General features: G+C 35.8%; 1 protein-coding gene across 1 annotated transcript; it reads right to left on the reverse strand.

The window, feature by feature from the left end:
• Window positions 1–2476: 2476 nt before the first annotated feature.
• On the reverse strand, window positions 2477–13053 carry LOC113230528 (doublesex- and mab-3-related transcription factor 2). The gene is made up of 3 exons (XM_026464506.1): window positions 12856–13053; window positions 11115–11265; window positions 2477–2854 (listed from the first exon to the last, which is right to left on the reverse strand). The coding sequence occupies exons 1-3, from the start codon at window positions 13051–13053 to the stop codon at window positions 2613–2615; spliced, it is 591 nt and encodes a 196-aa protein (XP_026320291.1). The 3' UTR covers window positions 2477–2612.
• Between the last annotated feature and the right edge of the window lie 1889 nt (window positions 13054–14942).

Here is a 14942-nt window from a genome sequence, read left to right on the forward strand (position 1 = left end):
TCCTTAAGAGGTTTTCAAATTGATAATATGTATTCTAGTAATTAAAATTGATGTGTTTTTACTATTATTTTAGTATAAATTACAAGACTTAGGGAAATCGAGAATTTATGTCAACTGTGATTTGTGACTGGTTTATTTTGACTAATAATATATGTGTACGATATATGTCTGTGTCAGTGTAGATATGATAATGTACTGCTTTGATAGATTTTATGACGGCTAGATTTCTGCTATATAATATACCAAATAGTATTTTTACGTTGTATGTTGTTTTAATAAATTTGTATGTTTTGGTGGTTCTCGGTGATCGATCTTAGCGATGTCTCTTGAAGTTTATTTTCTGGACTGGTTAAAGTGGCCCACTCCTTGCCTATAAAAAACAACTTGTCGCAAGAACTTGACGATTAAAATGTACACTTCAAAAGTCGATTTACCGGGAGCAACTTATATGATTGATATAAATTCCTATTTATTATTATAATAAAATAAAGTAATATTATGTATATGTAAATACATATTGCGATGTATATTATATGCAAGTAAAATTGTTATTTTTTGTTTTATGAAGCTAAAAGTCTGACTTTAAAACACTTGTTATATGTCATTTAGTTTTTCAGATAATGGGGATCTGAAATTTTGTAGTTCAAATGAACATTAGTATATTTTACAATATTGCAATTTAGAGGTAGGTGTGCAGTGGATTAACTATTACGGTTTTTCGGGGATATAAGTAAATTTTAACATTCCGTCAAATATCTAAATTTTATTTTTTGGCTTCGTCACATCAACTTAGAATTTTGGGTGTCATATGTTTTGGGTATCGGCGAATTGTGTATTACATATATTTAAGTAATATATTGTTTACTCGAGTAGGACTTCCTCGGTCCCTGAAATCCCTGTCGGTCCTATCCCAAGTTCCTGTCTAGTCCCATTCCTTGTCAAGTGCCAACGAAGTCCGGTTAGAGTGCGGATGAATGCTCTCCAGCGCGAGAGGTCAACTGTCCCACCTCCGACGCACCATCGGAGAATGTACAAGCAGGTTAATCTACCAAAATGTCTGCAACTAAGGTAACATCTATTAGATAACTTGCTCGCTTCGGTGCCCGTTTAAAAATTTGCCGTTACAAACCGCTGCGATTCGGATACATTTGAGAACCATTTATTTTGTAAGTGAAATTCATTTACATGAAGCTTACGAGGTCACCCACTTCGTAATTTATTTTTAAGGTTAGGAGATTTTATGTCATGATTTTATAATGTAGTTGTTTGTTTTCATAAAAAGGAACCGTGATAATAGTCGGATAAGTGATAGCGTGCATGTGTGCGTGAGTGGCGACTTTCGTGAGGCACTCCCCTCCTCGAGGCATAGTTATATTAAATTATAGTTGTATTCTACGGACGAACATATGTGATGCATTGTCGATATAAATTTATTATTATTAGGTTGTTTGCGACGCGTATAGTTGACATATTTTTGTGTTGTGCATTAATAAATTCAACAAAGTACATATTTATTTGTGCATTATATTGTGAAGTTGTATGTATCGTATTTTATGGATATATTGTCTTGTATTATGTGTACTGTATATATTATCTTGTGTAAAATGGTTGTCAACTCACTAATTTATCTATGTATACGATTATATTATATGTCATGTACTATTAACATTTATTTACGTACTTACATATTGCTCCACACCGAAAGTATATTTACTATTTATCGATAATCACTTTATTTTTGAGTATATTTTATGATGTTTCTTTTATTTATTACGTAAAATACATTATAAATTCATCTGTTATAATCAGGACTATATATTTACTAACCCATGCAGATTTTTTATAATTTATTTATAAGTAAATTATTATCATCTTGGAGTTTTCATTAATAGAATTTGACCATCAATGAAATTGTTGTATTTACAGCTTTACATTTGTGAAGTTTGAAATATTTCCGTTGTGTAAGTCGAGTTTAATTAATTTATTTGTAATATATAAGGTGAGTACAGTACACAGATAAGAGTATTTTATAGATTTATATTAAAATAGAATTCCTGGGATTACCACTACCTCCTGTGGCCTAATGTAGGCTGGTGTCATAACACGTTAAAATTTAAATGTACAAACTTTTGTATCACATTTTTCGGAGTTTCTGTACTCACTTTAACATTTAGATGTCTGATTTCTGCATCAGATTTTGATGTCAAACCTAACATTTCCGGTTGCAAAAATGACCTCGAAATACAAATCCTTTACCATACATTTCGTTAATAAAGCACTCATTGTTCAAATATTTAGTTTTATTTCATTTGCTTCACCTACTTATTACGACAAGAAAGTTTAAAATTATGTTTCTTTATAAATATTCACTTAATAGCGACATCAAACTGAATAACTTTAGGAACTACCCAAAGTCGGAAACTACAAAACTCTTAATTCGAGAGACTCCTCACTGAACAAAAGTCCTTTTGAGTTTGGTTGACTTGCCTATAACATTGCAGTATGTACATAACATACATTCGTTTACTATTAAACTGCAGTTTTACTCTTCCACGTTCCACTAGGTATTCACTACCTTCGGTTTCGGATGAGTCAATTTGGTGTAGACAATTTTACTGAACACCAATTATAGATTCGATTGAAAACGACAATTTAGGTTTCTGTGGTGGCGGAGGAGCTGGTGCGTAGTTGGTGAGTAAGGCTGCTAAGAGATGTCTGCAAAAGACAGCCGCGGGGGGCGCCGGTGGGGCGGTGGGTGCTGGAGCCGACCCTCGCTCTAACTCGACATCCGCGAACGCTCGGCGACGACGCACACGCTCGCTCCATGTCGGATCCGTAATCAGGCTTGTGTTACCTAGAGAGACAATAGGATTGCTTTTTATACAACATATAAGTAGGTACACTATGTGACAATATGGAATATATTTCGTTTCTCGTAACAGACGCTATACCTAGCGCACATCTTTAACGTACATATTTAACGAAAACGAATTATCACTACTAGAATGAACACGAAATCGTACTTATATTCTGAAGCCACATGTGATCATACATCAAAAGTGATTTATCATATGAAAGTCGTAAATATAATGCGATTTACATGAAACAAATGATACTGTATTATCGTCGGCTAAATTCCTGAACCTCGTACCTCCATTAAAGTGAACTTTTTAGAGGCACAAAAAGCAGAATTACTACAGAAATAATTAGGGCAGTCGCTTTATTTTATAAGTTATTTTAACCTTTGATCGCCCGATATTGCGCTTATAGCGTAAAAAAAGGTACTTCGTCCAAAAAACGGAAATTTTCAAATTTAAAAATTAACATTTAAAATCTTATACCTAAATACATTGACTTAGTCAAAGCCTAAATACGATTTGAAATTTCGTTCGTTAGAATCTTTAAACTTCTGTCCTAATTCGCAGATGTGGCCTTAAGGTCAGACCACACAGACGCGGCATACAGCAGTAAAACCGATCCGGAGCCGGACCTGCGAGAAGCGAATGCGTACCGGGGCGTGCCACACAGCATGCGTAGTTCACAGCGGAACAGCGGCGCGAAGGCGGCCGGGGTGACACGAAAAACAGCCACCTTTCATTTTCTATAATAATTTTTAAATACAGCTCCCGCGCCCGCACCTGGGAGTATTAATTATTTAACAGTATTAAATTTTTTTCGGACGGATATTGGACGGAGAACGAGAGTACAGGGCCTGGTCCGCCTGTTTCTCATAGTGTTCGGCTTCGGACCGCGCCACCCCGCCACCCGTACCAGGGTGTTCCCGGGCGCCGAACGCTCCCGCTCGCGCCTCTGTGTGACCATAGCATTATGGGTGTGAAATTTTGAATGCAACTATGCACTTAGTTTTTTCAATCCAAAATAGAAGGTTATACGTATAAGTGCAACAATAGGAAACAAAAATAAATTGCTTTTACAAATTTTGCTTCCATGTACAAACCGAGTGACTGGCGTACATTTTGTTTGTTACATGGGTAAGAACTTTAGCGGAATGGCCATACTTTTATGTATTATAACTTAACCGATTTGAAAGCAAAACAGTTGGGTAGTCTGTCTCAGTCTATGTTTTTTTAACATTTTAATCTATCTTGATTCGACTTTCTTAACCACTTGACCTTTTTGTTTTAATTCCGCTTTTTGTTTTTCCTCCTTTGCGAGTTTTCCGTTATTGGCTATTCTATTCTTGTCGTTATCGTGGATCTTCTCGGTCAGATAATACCTATTGCAGCATCACACGCGCATCTTCTAGGTTAATCGTGACGTAACGGGAATGTTCTGTGATATTATACAGTCTGGTGGGTAATTTTCGGGTTAGTTTTCTTTACGTAATATCGGTGAAAATTTTTATTATTCAAGTATATTATCGTGAAATTTTAAATAATATTTCAGGATCCTACATTTGAATATTAAAAACATATTTATTTAATGATAATATTCTAGAATATTAAAATAATAAAAATTTCACCGAAATTACTTAGGTAGAAAAAGTTTTCTGGGTAATTTTCAGATTAACCAATCTTTAAAGCGCAGATTTTTTTTTAATAAGTATATTATTGTGTGCTGAGCCTGTTAGGACCCCCGCTAACGTTTTCAATGTTACTTTTCAAACAAGAAATGCAACATTTCCATATTTCGATAGACAATCCGTCCGGTCGCCATTTGTTACAGAGTTTCAGTTACAAAAGTACGACGTAGTCCGATTAGAAAATGAATCTGTCTTTCTCTTATGTAAATCTAACCAGACAAATTGTTACATACATTGTGAAAATGAATTTGTCTTCCTCTTATGTAAATCTAACCAGACAAATTGTTCCATACATTGTGAAAATGAATTTGTCTTCCTCTTATGTAAATCTAACCAGATAAATTGTTACATACATTGTGAAAACGAATTTGTCTTTTCGTCATGTGTAAATCTAACCAAACAAATTGTTACATACAATCAGTGCATAAGTAAGTATAATATCATTGCATACAACGTTGTAACTAATTAAATCCTCTCCATGCACTTCGTCTAGTGTTTTTTTATAATACTTATCAAGACGGGACGAACAAGTCGTGCGCCTGATGGGAAGCTACACGCCCGTCCATTACAGTTGCAGTGCCACTCAGAGCTTTAAATAGTAAAGATCTGCCACTGCCACTGCGCCTGTCACCCTGAGATATAAGTTGTTAAGTCCCATGTGCCTGTAATTTCACCAGCACCCTTGCCATTCATAACCGGAACACAGTAATACCAACATTACTGCTTGGCGGCAGAAATAGGTGAGGTCGCAGTACTTCCCTGCTACTAAAACAAGGTACATTTTACGTCAATTATTAAGAATTAACATAAATTTCTAATTTTTTAAACATCGTTGGAGCTATCATTCAACGCAGCGGAAGACATGTTTACCGTCAACATTGCGCCCGCGACGCACCGACACCCGACACCACGACAAAGAGCCGCCTCCGCTCTCTTGTAAAACAATCTTCACACTTTTTTACAACCCATAAAAATAGTTAAAAGAATTCAAGTATTTATTTTTTAATAGACAGTGAAATGTAGCCGAGTTTTGGATGACAGCTTTTGTTCTGTAATGAACCGGGGACATTTTCAAGAGTCATTTCAGTTTTATTACAGATGTGATGCTCTCTATTTTTAATTTTCAAACAGTATCTTTTTACATTAACAAGTTTACAGCGCCTAAATTTTTATTAAAACTCTTGGTAGGTCCATAATATAAATCTATGTTATAAAACTTTTATGTTCAGGCATCTACTTACGATCTAAACCGTGAAAAAATACCTATAAAAATAAAGCAACTTCATATCTAGGTATTATTATTAATATAAACCAAGGTAAAGCTATTTCTACGGCTACTATGAACATAGTGTTTGTTCCTGGTGCAGATGTTTTACACATCAGCGGATGCTGATATTTTGACCTTGACATCAGTGGATGCTGATTTTGTCTATTTAAAAAATAGTTCCAAAAATATACCATGTAAACCCTACTAAATCTGTCTACATTAAAATGCTTTCTATTTTCTATGTATCATAATATTGTTTCAATGATTTTATGAAAATTATTCACGATTAATCAATAAAATAATAAATAATAAAAAAAACAGACTAGCTTATCGTAGTGAAATTTTATCATAGTTGAATTTTAAAAACAACGGCTGAGCTTCTTTTTCTGTTTGCAGTCTGGTTCTGGAAGGTTTGTAAATCATTCCAGTGTGCCTGTTAAGTCAGTGACGACTTGAACAATGCAAAATCTATGCAGATTATCCGCAGATGCGGATGCTGATATTTGCAACAATGCTAGTTGGTACCCACCCCTTTAAACAATTTCTATTCACAGAATCACTTCATAAAATCTGTTGTACTGTGGTTTCAAACCTTAAATATACAATCTTAACTCGCTCCTAATGTTGTAAAACAAATATTTACTCAGCTAATTCGCATTTAGCATTTCAGTGTCGAAACGAAACACTCGACAGTGTGCAGTGTGGTCTCGCTTACAACAAAAATATTGTAGGGGAGTGGTGTGGGACACTCGGCCATTAATACGGATTGCTTTTAACGCTTTTACTGTTTGAGACATTTTGTTTCGTTGTCTATTTAAAGAAGAAGAGGCAAAGACAAAAGTGTAATTTCAAAATAAGGAAAAATACGATTACAGAACAAATTAAATAACAAGTTTCAGCGTAAGATTACCTACTGAAATCACTGCTTTTTTGTGTTTTACAAAATTAATTGTTCTCGTGTTAAGTATAATATACTTAAAAAATATACGGATACTGGCGTATTATAATAGCGCATCACTGACAATTACAGTGACCTAACATTATCAATTTTATAATCAGAACAACGCACCGAAAAAAGGGGGGTTATAAGTTTGAAGCCTTTGCCTGTGCATCTTTATCTGTATGTCTGTCTGTGGCTCCCAAAAGGCCGGACTGATCTTAAAGCAGTTTTTAAGTGTAATTTAGTCTGGATGGTTCATAATAATAATAATCATCATTTATTTAAGAAAAGAAAGTACATGTACAAGCTAATTGATCTACAGCAATTCAAAAATAGTAGGGTTGTTGCGAAAATCAGCACCCGCGGACAATCTGCATGAATTAAAATATCAGCATCAGCATTCATCGATCTGATATTCAATGCGCATGTTTAGTGGAATAATTGGAATAATTTACAAATCTTTCAGAAACAGATTGTTAGCCGAAAATGCAGCTCAGTCACAGCTCAGCCGTTGTTTCTAGAATATAATTTTAATAAAATTCCACAACGATTAAGCTAGGTATGTATGTAAGTATGATTGTTTTATTAATAAATGACACAAAATCATTGAAATAATTTTTTTAGTATACCAAAAAAAGATATAAAGCTTTTTCATGTAGGTAGATTCAGTGAGGAAATACATTTATCGTGATTTTTTAGATACAAAAAATCAGCATTCGCTGATGTTAAGTTCAAGAAATCCGCATCAGCATCCGCTGATGTGTAAAAAGCCTACATCAGCAACAACCCTTCTTAGCTATGTTTGATGAACATTGGATCAGCTGTTTGAAGATCATCAGCAATTTTCCCAGTTATTCTGTTATATTAGTCATAATATGAAGATTTATCCTTTTTTTATAACATCAAGTGACGGGACGATCAAGTCGTGCGCTTGATGGTAAGCTATACATGCCTGTGCATAACAGTTGCAGTGCCACTCAGTGTCAAAGTCAAATAATCATTTATTCCATAGGTAAACATTTTACACACACATTTTGAAAACGTCATTTTTTTTAAGCTGCTCGTTCACTACGCTGACCTCCCTGAGAAGAACGAGCAAGAAACTCTAGGCATTGCTCTTTTCAAATAAACTTAAATGCTATGGAATAAATACACTTTGAATCATAATTGTGTGGAATCTAGACTCTTGTTGTCTTTCCATACTTCTTTATCTAAAACATACTCTTCAATTTTGTAATATGACTTTTCAATTAAAATACTTTTAATGTAAGTTTTAAACTTAGGAAATGATAATCTTAATTCTCCGGAATCTTATTGGAAAAGCGTATACAGTTTCCCATAAAAGAATCGTTTACCTTAGTTAAACGAAATCGTGGTACCATGAGTTTGGACTTAGTTCCAAGGTTAATATTATGAATTTAAATTGCAAAGCTCTGAAGGCACTACTACTGTGTCCGTCACCCTGAGACATAACTTGACAAGTCCCATGTGACTGTAATTTCACAGTAACACTGACAGTAATGCTGACATTACTACTTGGCGGCAGAAATAGGTAAGGTGGCAGTACTTCCCTGGACGAACTCTTTCACAAGGAGCTCTACTGCTACTAAATTTATTTATCCACTTTGTCTGATGGATTCTGTACTATCTGATGCCATAGCAATAATATGGTAACTTTGACCTGTAGTTGCAACCAGGAAGATCTGCAGTCTATCCAATACCTCTAGTAATTATAGAATAAATATCGTATTTGGGCCCATTAAATTGATCACAACGAGTAATTAAGTAGCTTACAGATAGTGACTTGTCGTGCACAGCGACCTTATTGGCTATTTGGAGTACAGTGTTTTGTGTCGGGGTTTTATACATTTAAATTTTATTAATAATAACATGTGCTTAAGCGCGATGATTGATAATGACATACATATTTAAAATCGACAGTGTCAAACTGAATTTTAGCTGCTATATGATGTCTAATCCGAACTGCTGTGAAAAAGCTTGGCGATCTTTTCAAAGACAGACGTCTTGGGACAGTTACGTCTGTTGCCACTTGGATTTTACGGATTTGCTGGTGCCCCGGGTTATGTTACTCATTGGCTACAATTTGCTCGTGGAGGTAAATGTAAATGTGCAGTCTGAAACGCAGTCGTCTGACTTTTGCCATTCGATATATTTAGGAAAGTGCGCAGGTGTTAGGTACCAGGATTTAATTCCGCCTGTTTTTTTCCTTCACTGGTCGACCAGACGCGGCGGAGCATTACTATATGCATATATATACACACACATACACACACACTAGCCAAATTCGATGTAGATTAAATGCCTATAAAAACATATGATTTTAAGCGTTTTGCACCTTCTAGTTATCACAATTTCAATATTTTCCCCCGAAATACGATTATGCTATTAATAATACTAATCTTGAAGTCATGTATGTAATTAATTTTGTTCAATAGAAGTTTCAAATCACTAGTACATAAGTGATTTGAAACCAAAATAAAAAATTTCAGTATGTAATTATTTATTCGAAGAAAGGCACAACTATCATGTAAAGTGTATACTTTACATGATAGTTGTGCCTTTTTTCATTCCGAGGGCAGTATTTATAAAACTGTGTCATCCCTAAAGATATTTTGGCTTGAAGGGAGAGATTGCAAACATTCGAGTTCGAATAGTAATTCACATTCGGAATCGGAGATTGACGCTGCTGTTGGTTTAGATAATGTAGTAAATTAATATAAAATAAAATCACAATAAAATCTTACAATTTTATTCCTTTCAACTACCATTACCTACTATCTAGCAGTAAGCATTAATAGGTATCAAAAACTTACTATACTTTTATTTATAAATCGTAGGTAGATACTTTACAAATACTTTACAAAGTAGGTATTACTTTTACATAGCAGCCCGTGGGCAGAAATACCTAGCCTAATATAAGCATGGACAAAAAATGTTCTTTACACCCGCCATCATTGGTTACCTAGCAACGTTTTGTTTTTAAACATTCTATATCGAATTTGGCCAGAGTATAGATGTTCCATTACAATATCTTACTTCCACGTTAATTATAATTAGATAATGTTTATCTAAAGTTATTTTTTATACCTATAATCTTGAAGGTAAAAGTATCTTCTGCGCGAGCGTGTACCTGCCATTTTTGTCCACGTTTTATCTTTCCATAAGTGAAGATTGTGGAAAAACGTAAAAGTCTATCTTACATAAACCAATAAGTTGTCTAAAGTAGCGACATATCCGCACCGTACGATTCTAGTAAATTAGCAAAGCTGTGTAAACAAAAATAAACGCTGCCGTCGCCATGTGTCCGCTACTGGTCTCGAATTCTTAAAACTTACTTTGTTCAGAATGCGGCAAGTTAACGGCTTTGTTTTTTAGGCACATTTTGATACTACTTGAAGGGGTTGGAATATTTTTCCCTTGCCTTAGAAAGCACATATACACGAAAAAAATGAGCAGTGTAATGTTGCTCCGTAGGCGTATGTACAGAATGAATTATGTTAAATTGTAAATTTACTTAACCGGCTTGTCGTGTAGTTTCCGTTTACGAATACCATCACTAGAATATCATGCCGTAGGTGTTAGAGAAATCGACTAAGTACCTACGTACCTGCTGTGGGACAGGTCAGAAAACTCCTACAACCCCGTAAATTCGTGTATACGCCATCTTTGATGACATGACCAAACTCTAGGTCAAGCGTGGTTAATAGATATGACAAGTCCTTGCTTTCAGAAAATTTGTAAAAGCCTACATCGCGCCCTTAGTATAATAAGGTCACATCTGCAAAATGCTCCGTAACTCGTTGAGTGATTTTGAGTTTTTTTATGAGACCCACAGTAAGTGACCACGTCTCAGAGCCGTAGGTAATCGCTGGCAACACGTACTGCTCGAAGACTTTTGTCTTCAAGGACTGCGGTATTGCGGATGAGAAGACTTCCCGGAGCTTCCCGAAAGCTGCCCAACGGAGTCGGATTCGACGATTGACCTCTTTTTCGAAGTTGGCCCTGCCTAATTGGAATTTGAAGGGTAAAGGTGGTGAAATTACAGGCACATGGGACTTGTCTACTTACGTCTCAGGGTGACGGGCGCAGTGGCAGTGCCCCTCAGATGTTTGCGATTTAAAGCTCTTAGTGGTACTTGTTCGTCCCGTCACTTGATATTATAAAAAAAAATGAATAAAATTAATCGATAACTTTTTCATTCCTAAATAGGAGAGCTATAAAATTCCACTTGTTCATAAATTGCTTCGTGCAGTACGTGTTATTTTTATCACATGTTTTATTATATAGCTACCTGCCATGGCTACGTACGGTGGAGCAGTAGTTGAATAAGTTGAATTACATACCATATTGTAGAGGTTGGACAGGGTAGACTCTGGTCATTTGCATACATCGCAGCCGTGCGCGGTAGGCCTGCTTACGAGCCGCCAGGGCAGCTGCCTCCCCGTCACGTGCTTGCGTGCTGCCACCAGCGCTTTGCTGTCTGCGAAGCGCCACCTGCGAACGTAAGTCGGAATATCAAACTAAAGAACTCCTTGTACACAGACAAATTTCACTTTACTTGATGATGTTTAAAGCTAATAAGACAGAAAGTGGTAAATAGATGCAAATAAAAAATCAGCAACAGCAAATTATCTCCAATCGTTCATAAATATAAGTAGGTACCTATCTATAATTGTTCTTCCCGCATTGGCGAGTAAAATCTTATGAAAATAATCTCGTAAATCCCACTGCTGCCATCTAACATAAAATGTTAGCGGTACCGTGTAGGTTGCAGAAGTGCATGGACATCCAAATGACAGCGTTTTCAATTAGATCGCACTAATTTTCGATACATATAGTTATAGGTATTATTTCCACTTTTACATACACTAGTAAGTAGGTACTAACACTTCACGCATCCTACTAACCTACCCATACGTGCGTTCGTAACAGTTTTGGATTAAAAAATATTTTTCATATTTTTTTTCTAAATTATTAATGATAAATGGATGAAAACATAGCGCGTTAAAGACACCGTGTATTTTTGTATACCTATCCAAATCGTTAGAAAAACCGTGTGTCTCTAGCGATTGTACTTACGTGGAATCGTGACAGATTAGTTATTGGGGACTGGATCTATAGTAAATACCTATGCACTTTTAACATTTAAACACAAAAAAAAATTAATTGTGTAGTATACCTATTGCTATTATCTAGGTAATATTAAATTGGAACAAAAATAACAAAAAAAAATTTTATTAGGGAGTCCCCACACTTATTGACACGGAATCGTATTAAGTCGATTAGAAAAAGCTTCATGACCATGCAATAATTGCAAAAGACTGACTGCGGTTTGAATTTTCTCATCGGCCGAGCTAGAGATGAAAGCGGTTCAGACCCTAGATAGTTAATGATCATTCTGGTTACTTCAATAAAAATCTTTAAATCTTAAATGTAGAGTTTCCGACGACACACCCCACACGAATCATAACTCGTGACTTCCCAGACTACCTTGACGCAGGGTCATTCCAGTCCTATAAGTCTTGAGTAATGATTAATTACTTATGTTTTAATTCCTGGGGTTAAAAGACTTCGAATCAAACCAGTTTTCAGTTTTTGTCTTATGACTCAAGACTTAAAGGTTAAAGAACTAGTCTAGTCGTGAGGAGTTAAAAATTATCCAAGTTTTTTAATATTCTTTAAAAGACTGAGTCTTTTTCAGAGTTCCTTGTGAGAGTGCGTCTTAGGAAGTGCTGCCACCATTTCTGCCGCCAAGCAGTAATGTGACCATTACTGCGTTTCATTTTTGAATGCTATCTAAGGGTGCTGGTGAAATTACAGGTACATGTGACTTTTTAACTTATCTACTTATGTCTCAAGGTAACGGGCGCAGTGGCATTGCCCATCAGATCTTTGCGATTTAAAAGTGGCACTGCAACTGTTATGGACAGGCGCGTCGCTTACCAACAGATGCACAATTTGTTCGTCCCATTCCTTGGTATCATAAAAAAATCACTAACTCAAGCCTATTCCGTGTTAATAAGTGTCTAGAGTCCCTTAGTAGTAAGCAAGCAACTTGTGGCAATTAGCGTTACTTGTACCTACCTGAGCAGCCATAACTCTCTGTCGCTCCAGCACTAACAAACATCCGGGGCAACGACAATCTCTCCACCGGCAAAGTCGCTTATGCCCCTTCAGACACGATATCACGCCATGATTTCGGCACCGTGCACATTTTGGCGTTCGCAATGTTTTACGAGCACCATTATTAGTTTCACCCTCGGCATTACCTTCACTTTGCATATTTTTCCACCACTTGTTGAACAAAAATACACTTTTAGCAGCACTGATACTAATAATTTAATTCACTGATAAAACAAAGTCAAGTTTTCGTTCAGTAAAACCGATTTAAAAAAAAATCTCTGTAAAGCTGATGTCATAATTTGTCTTGTAAATCACGTTAAACAATAAGGAATGAATAATGGGAGGCGAACCATGTTCACGCTGAAATATCTTTTCAGAGATTGACGCCTGTAAAACGGATTTTAGAACAATGTGCGGCGTCGAACAAGCACCGCCTCTAACATTGCACTATTGGCGCAGAGTTTTGTGGGCGTGTCAGATAATGGCACTGAAAATGTTTTCTTTTTGTTTTCTTCAGTAAAATGATACATTTCATGATTTAGCTTTTATGTACTTAACGCTATTCATTGTCAATGGTGATGGATATCATATTTTATTATTCTGAATGATTTATTTGCCCGTATAAGAAACACTCACAGCATTTTTTTAGCTTTTATTTTAGCCTTCAACAAAGCTTGTCCAAGTACCTACGTACCTAGAACTTTTTTTAAATTTTTACGAAAAAAAAATACAACTAGCCCGTTAAAAGTTTTAAATTTAAAATCTTAACCTTACATTCTTATATAGTTGAATGAGGACCTACTCAGTGGTGGATTTGCAGTCTTGGGCGCACTCATCATACACCTAATTGGTAGATTACATAATGAATTACTTTATTGCCAACTTTTATCAAAATCGATTCAGAAATTTAGTTAACAATAACAGCTGCTTGTTTTTCATATTTTCGGAGGTTTCAGATTTAAATAAAACATTTAAAACGGTTTTTTCACGATTGGCCGCCCCTAAAATCTGGCCGCCTTAGGCCCGGGCCTACTGGGCCTTAGGGCAAATCCGCCACTGTGGTTACCTACTTCGTACTTACTTAGTTTAGTAGGTATCTTGTTTTACACATATATATATGTAAGTACCAGATCATTGTGCTGTAGCGTGCTCTCTAGTGCAGGAGTCCTGTGCACAACGGTATAGTGTATATGGGAGATACACAGGGAGTCTAAATTTACATAAATTGTATTGTAAAATATTTTACAACAGATGTACAGAAACTTAAAAACTAAAATCAATAAGTAACAAAAACAAGCTCCCGGACACAATAACAGAAGGTGTAACTGATATTCTATCTGTGACGGCGATTGCCAATTATCTCTCAGGTTTCGTCGGCGTCCACTTGCGTCCAATCTATATTACAAATTAAGTATCAATTTTATCCAAACAAAACATTAAGTAGATGGTTACTTATTAGTACCTATCTATATTTTGTCACTAGTCACGTTTCTACGTCTTACGTACCTACTGACTGAAAGCATTGATATACCTAGTGTGGCCAGTGCATCCGGCATGCCAGCGCTGGTATGCTAATATATTGTTCACATTGGTCAAGTGAATCTTTTCCTTCTAGTGGTATGCACACCTTCATAGTGTCGCGCGAAAAAGTTTCTAAATTATCTCATTGTCGGGGATAGTGCAAATGCGCGTATGTAGCATGGGTAAGGCGCGTATCTGCACTACATCAAATTTTACAAGAGAATGATTGAAGGACGTTACTATGTAATTTCAATGGCTCTATCACTTCCAATTTTGCACAGTAAGCATTAATTTATGTTGTATACGGACTGATAACATGGATTCCCGTAAATGGCGCTAATTTGGTTGGCACGACAGTGACGTATTTGATTTGGCCGCTAATTTACCAAAATAGAAACATAATCCAATGCTAGTTACGCATTATTGCATTCCCAACGTTATATGGCAAATTGAAGAGCTGATTTAAATATTTTTATGAAACTTTCGACATCAACCGATCACGCATCTTGCTTATTAATTATTACCTT

Source organism: Hyposmocoma kahamanoa, unplaced genomic scaffold (genome assembly GCF_003589595.1).
Source record: "Hyposmocoma kahamanoa isolate Upper Pololo Valley unplaced genomic scaffold, ASM358959v1 63, whole genome shotgun sequence".
Taxonomy (NCBI): domain Eukaryota; kingdom Metazoa; phylum Arthropoda; class Insecta; order Lepidoptera; family Cosmopterigidae; genus Hyposmocoma; species Hyposmocoma kahamanoa.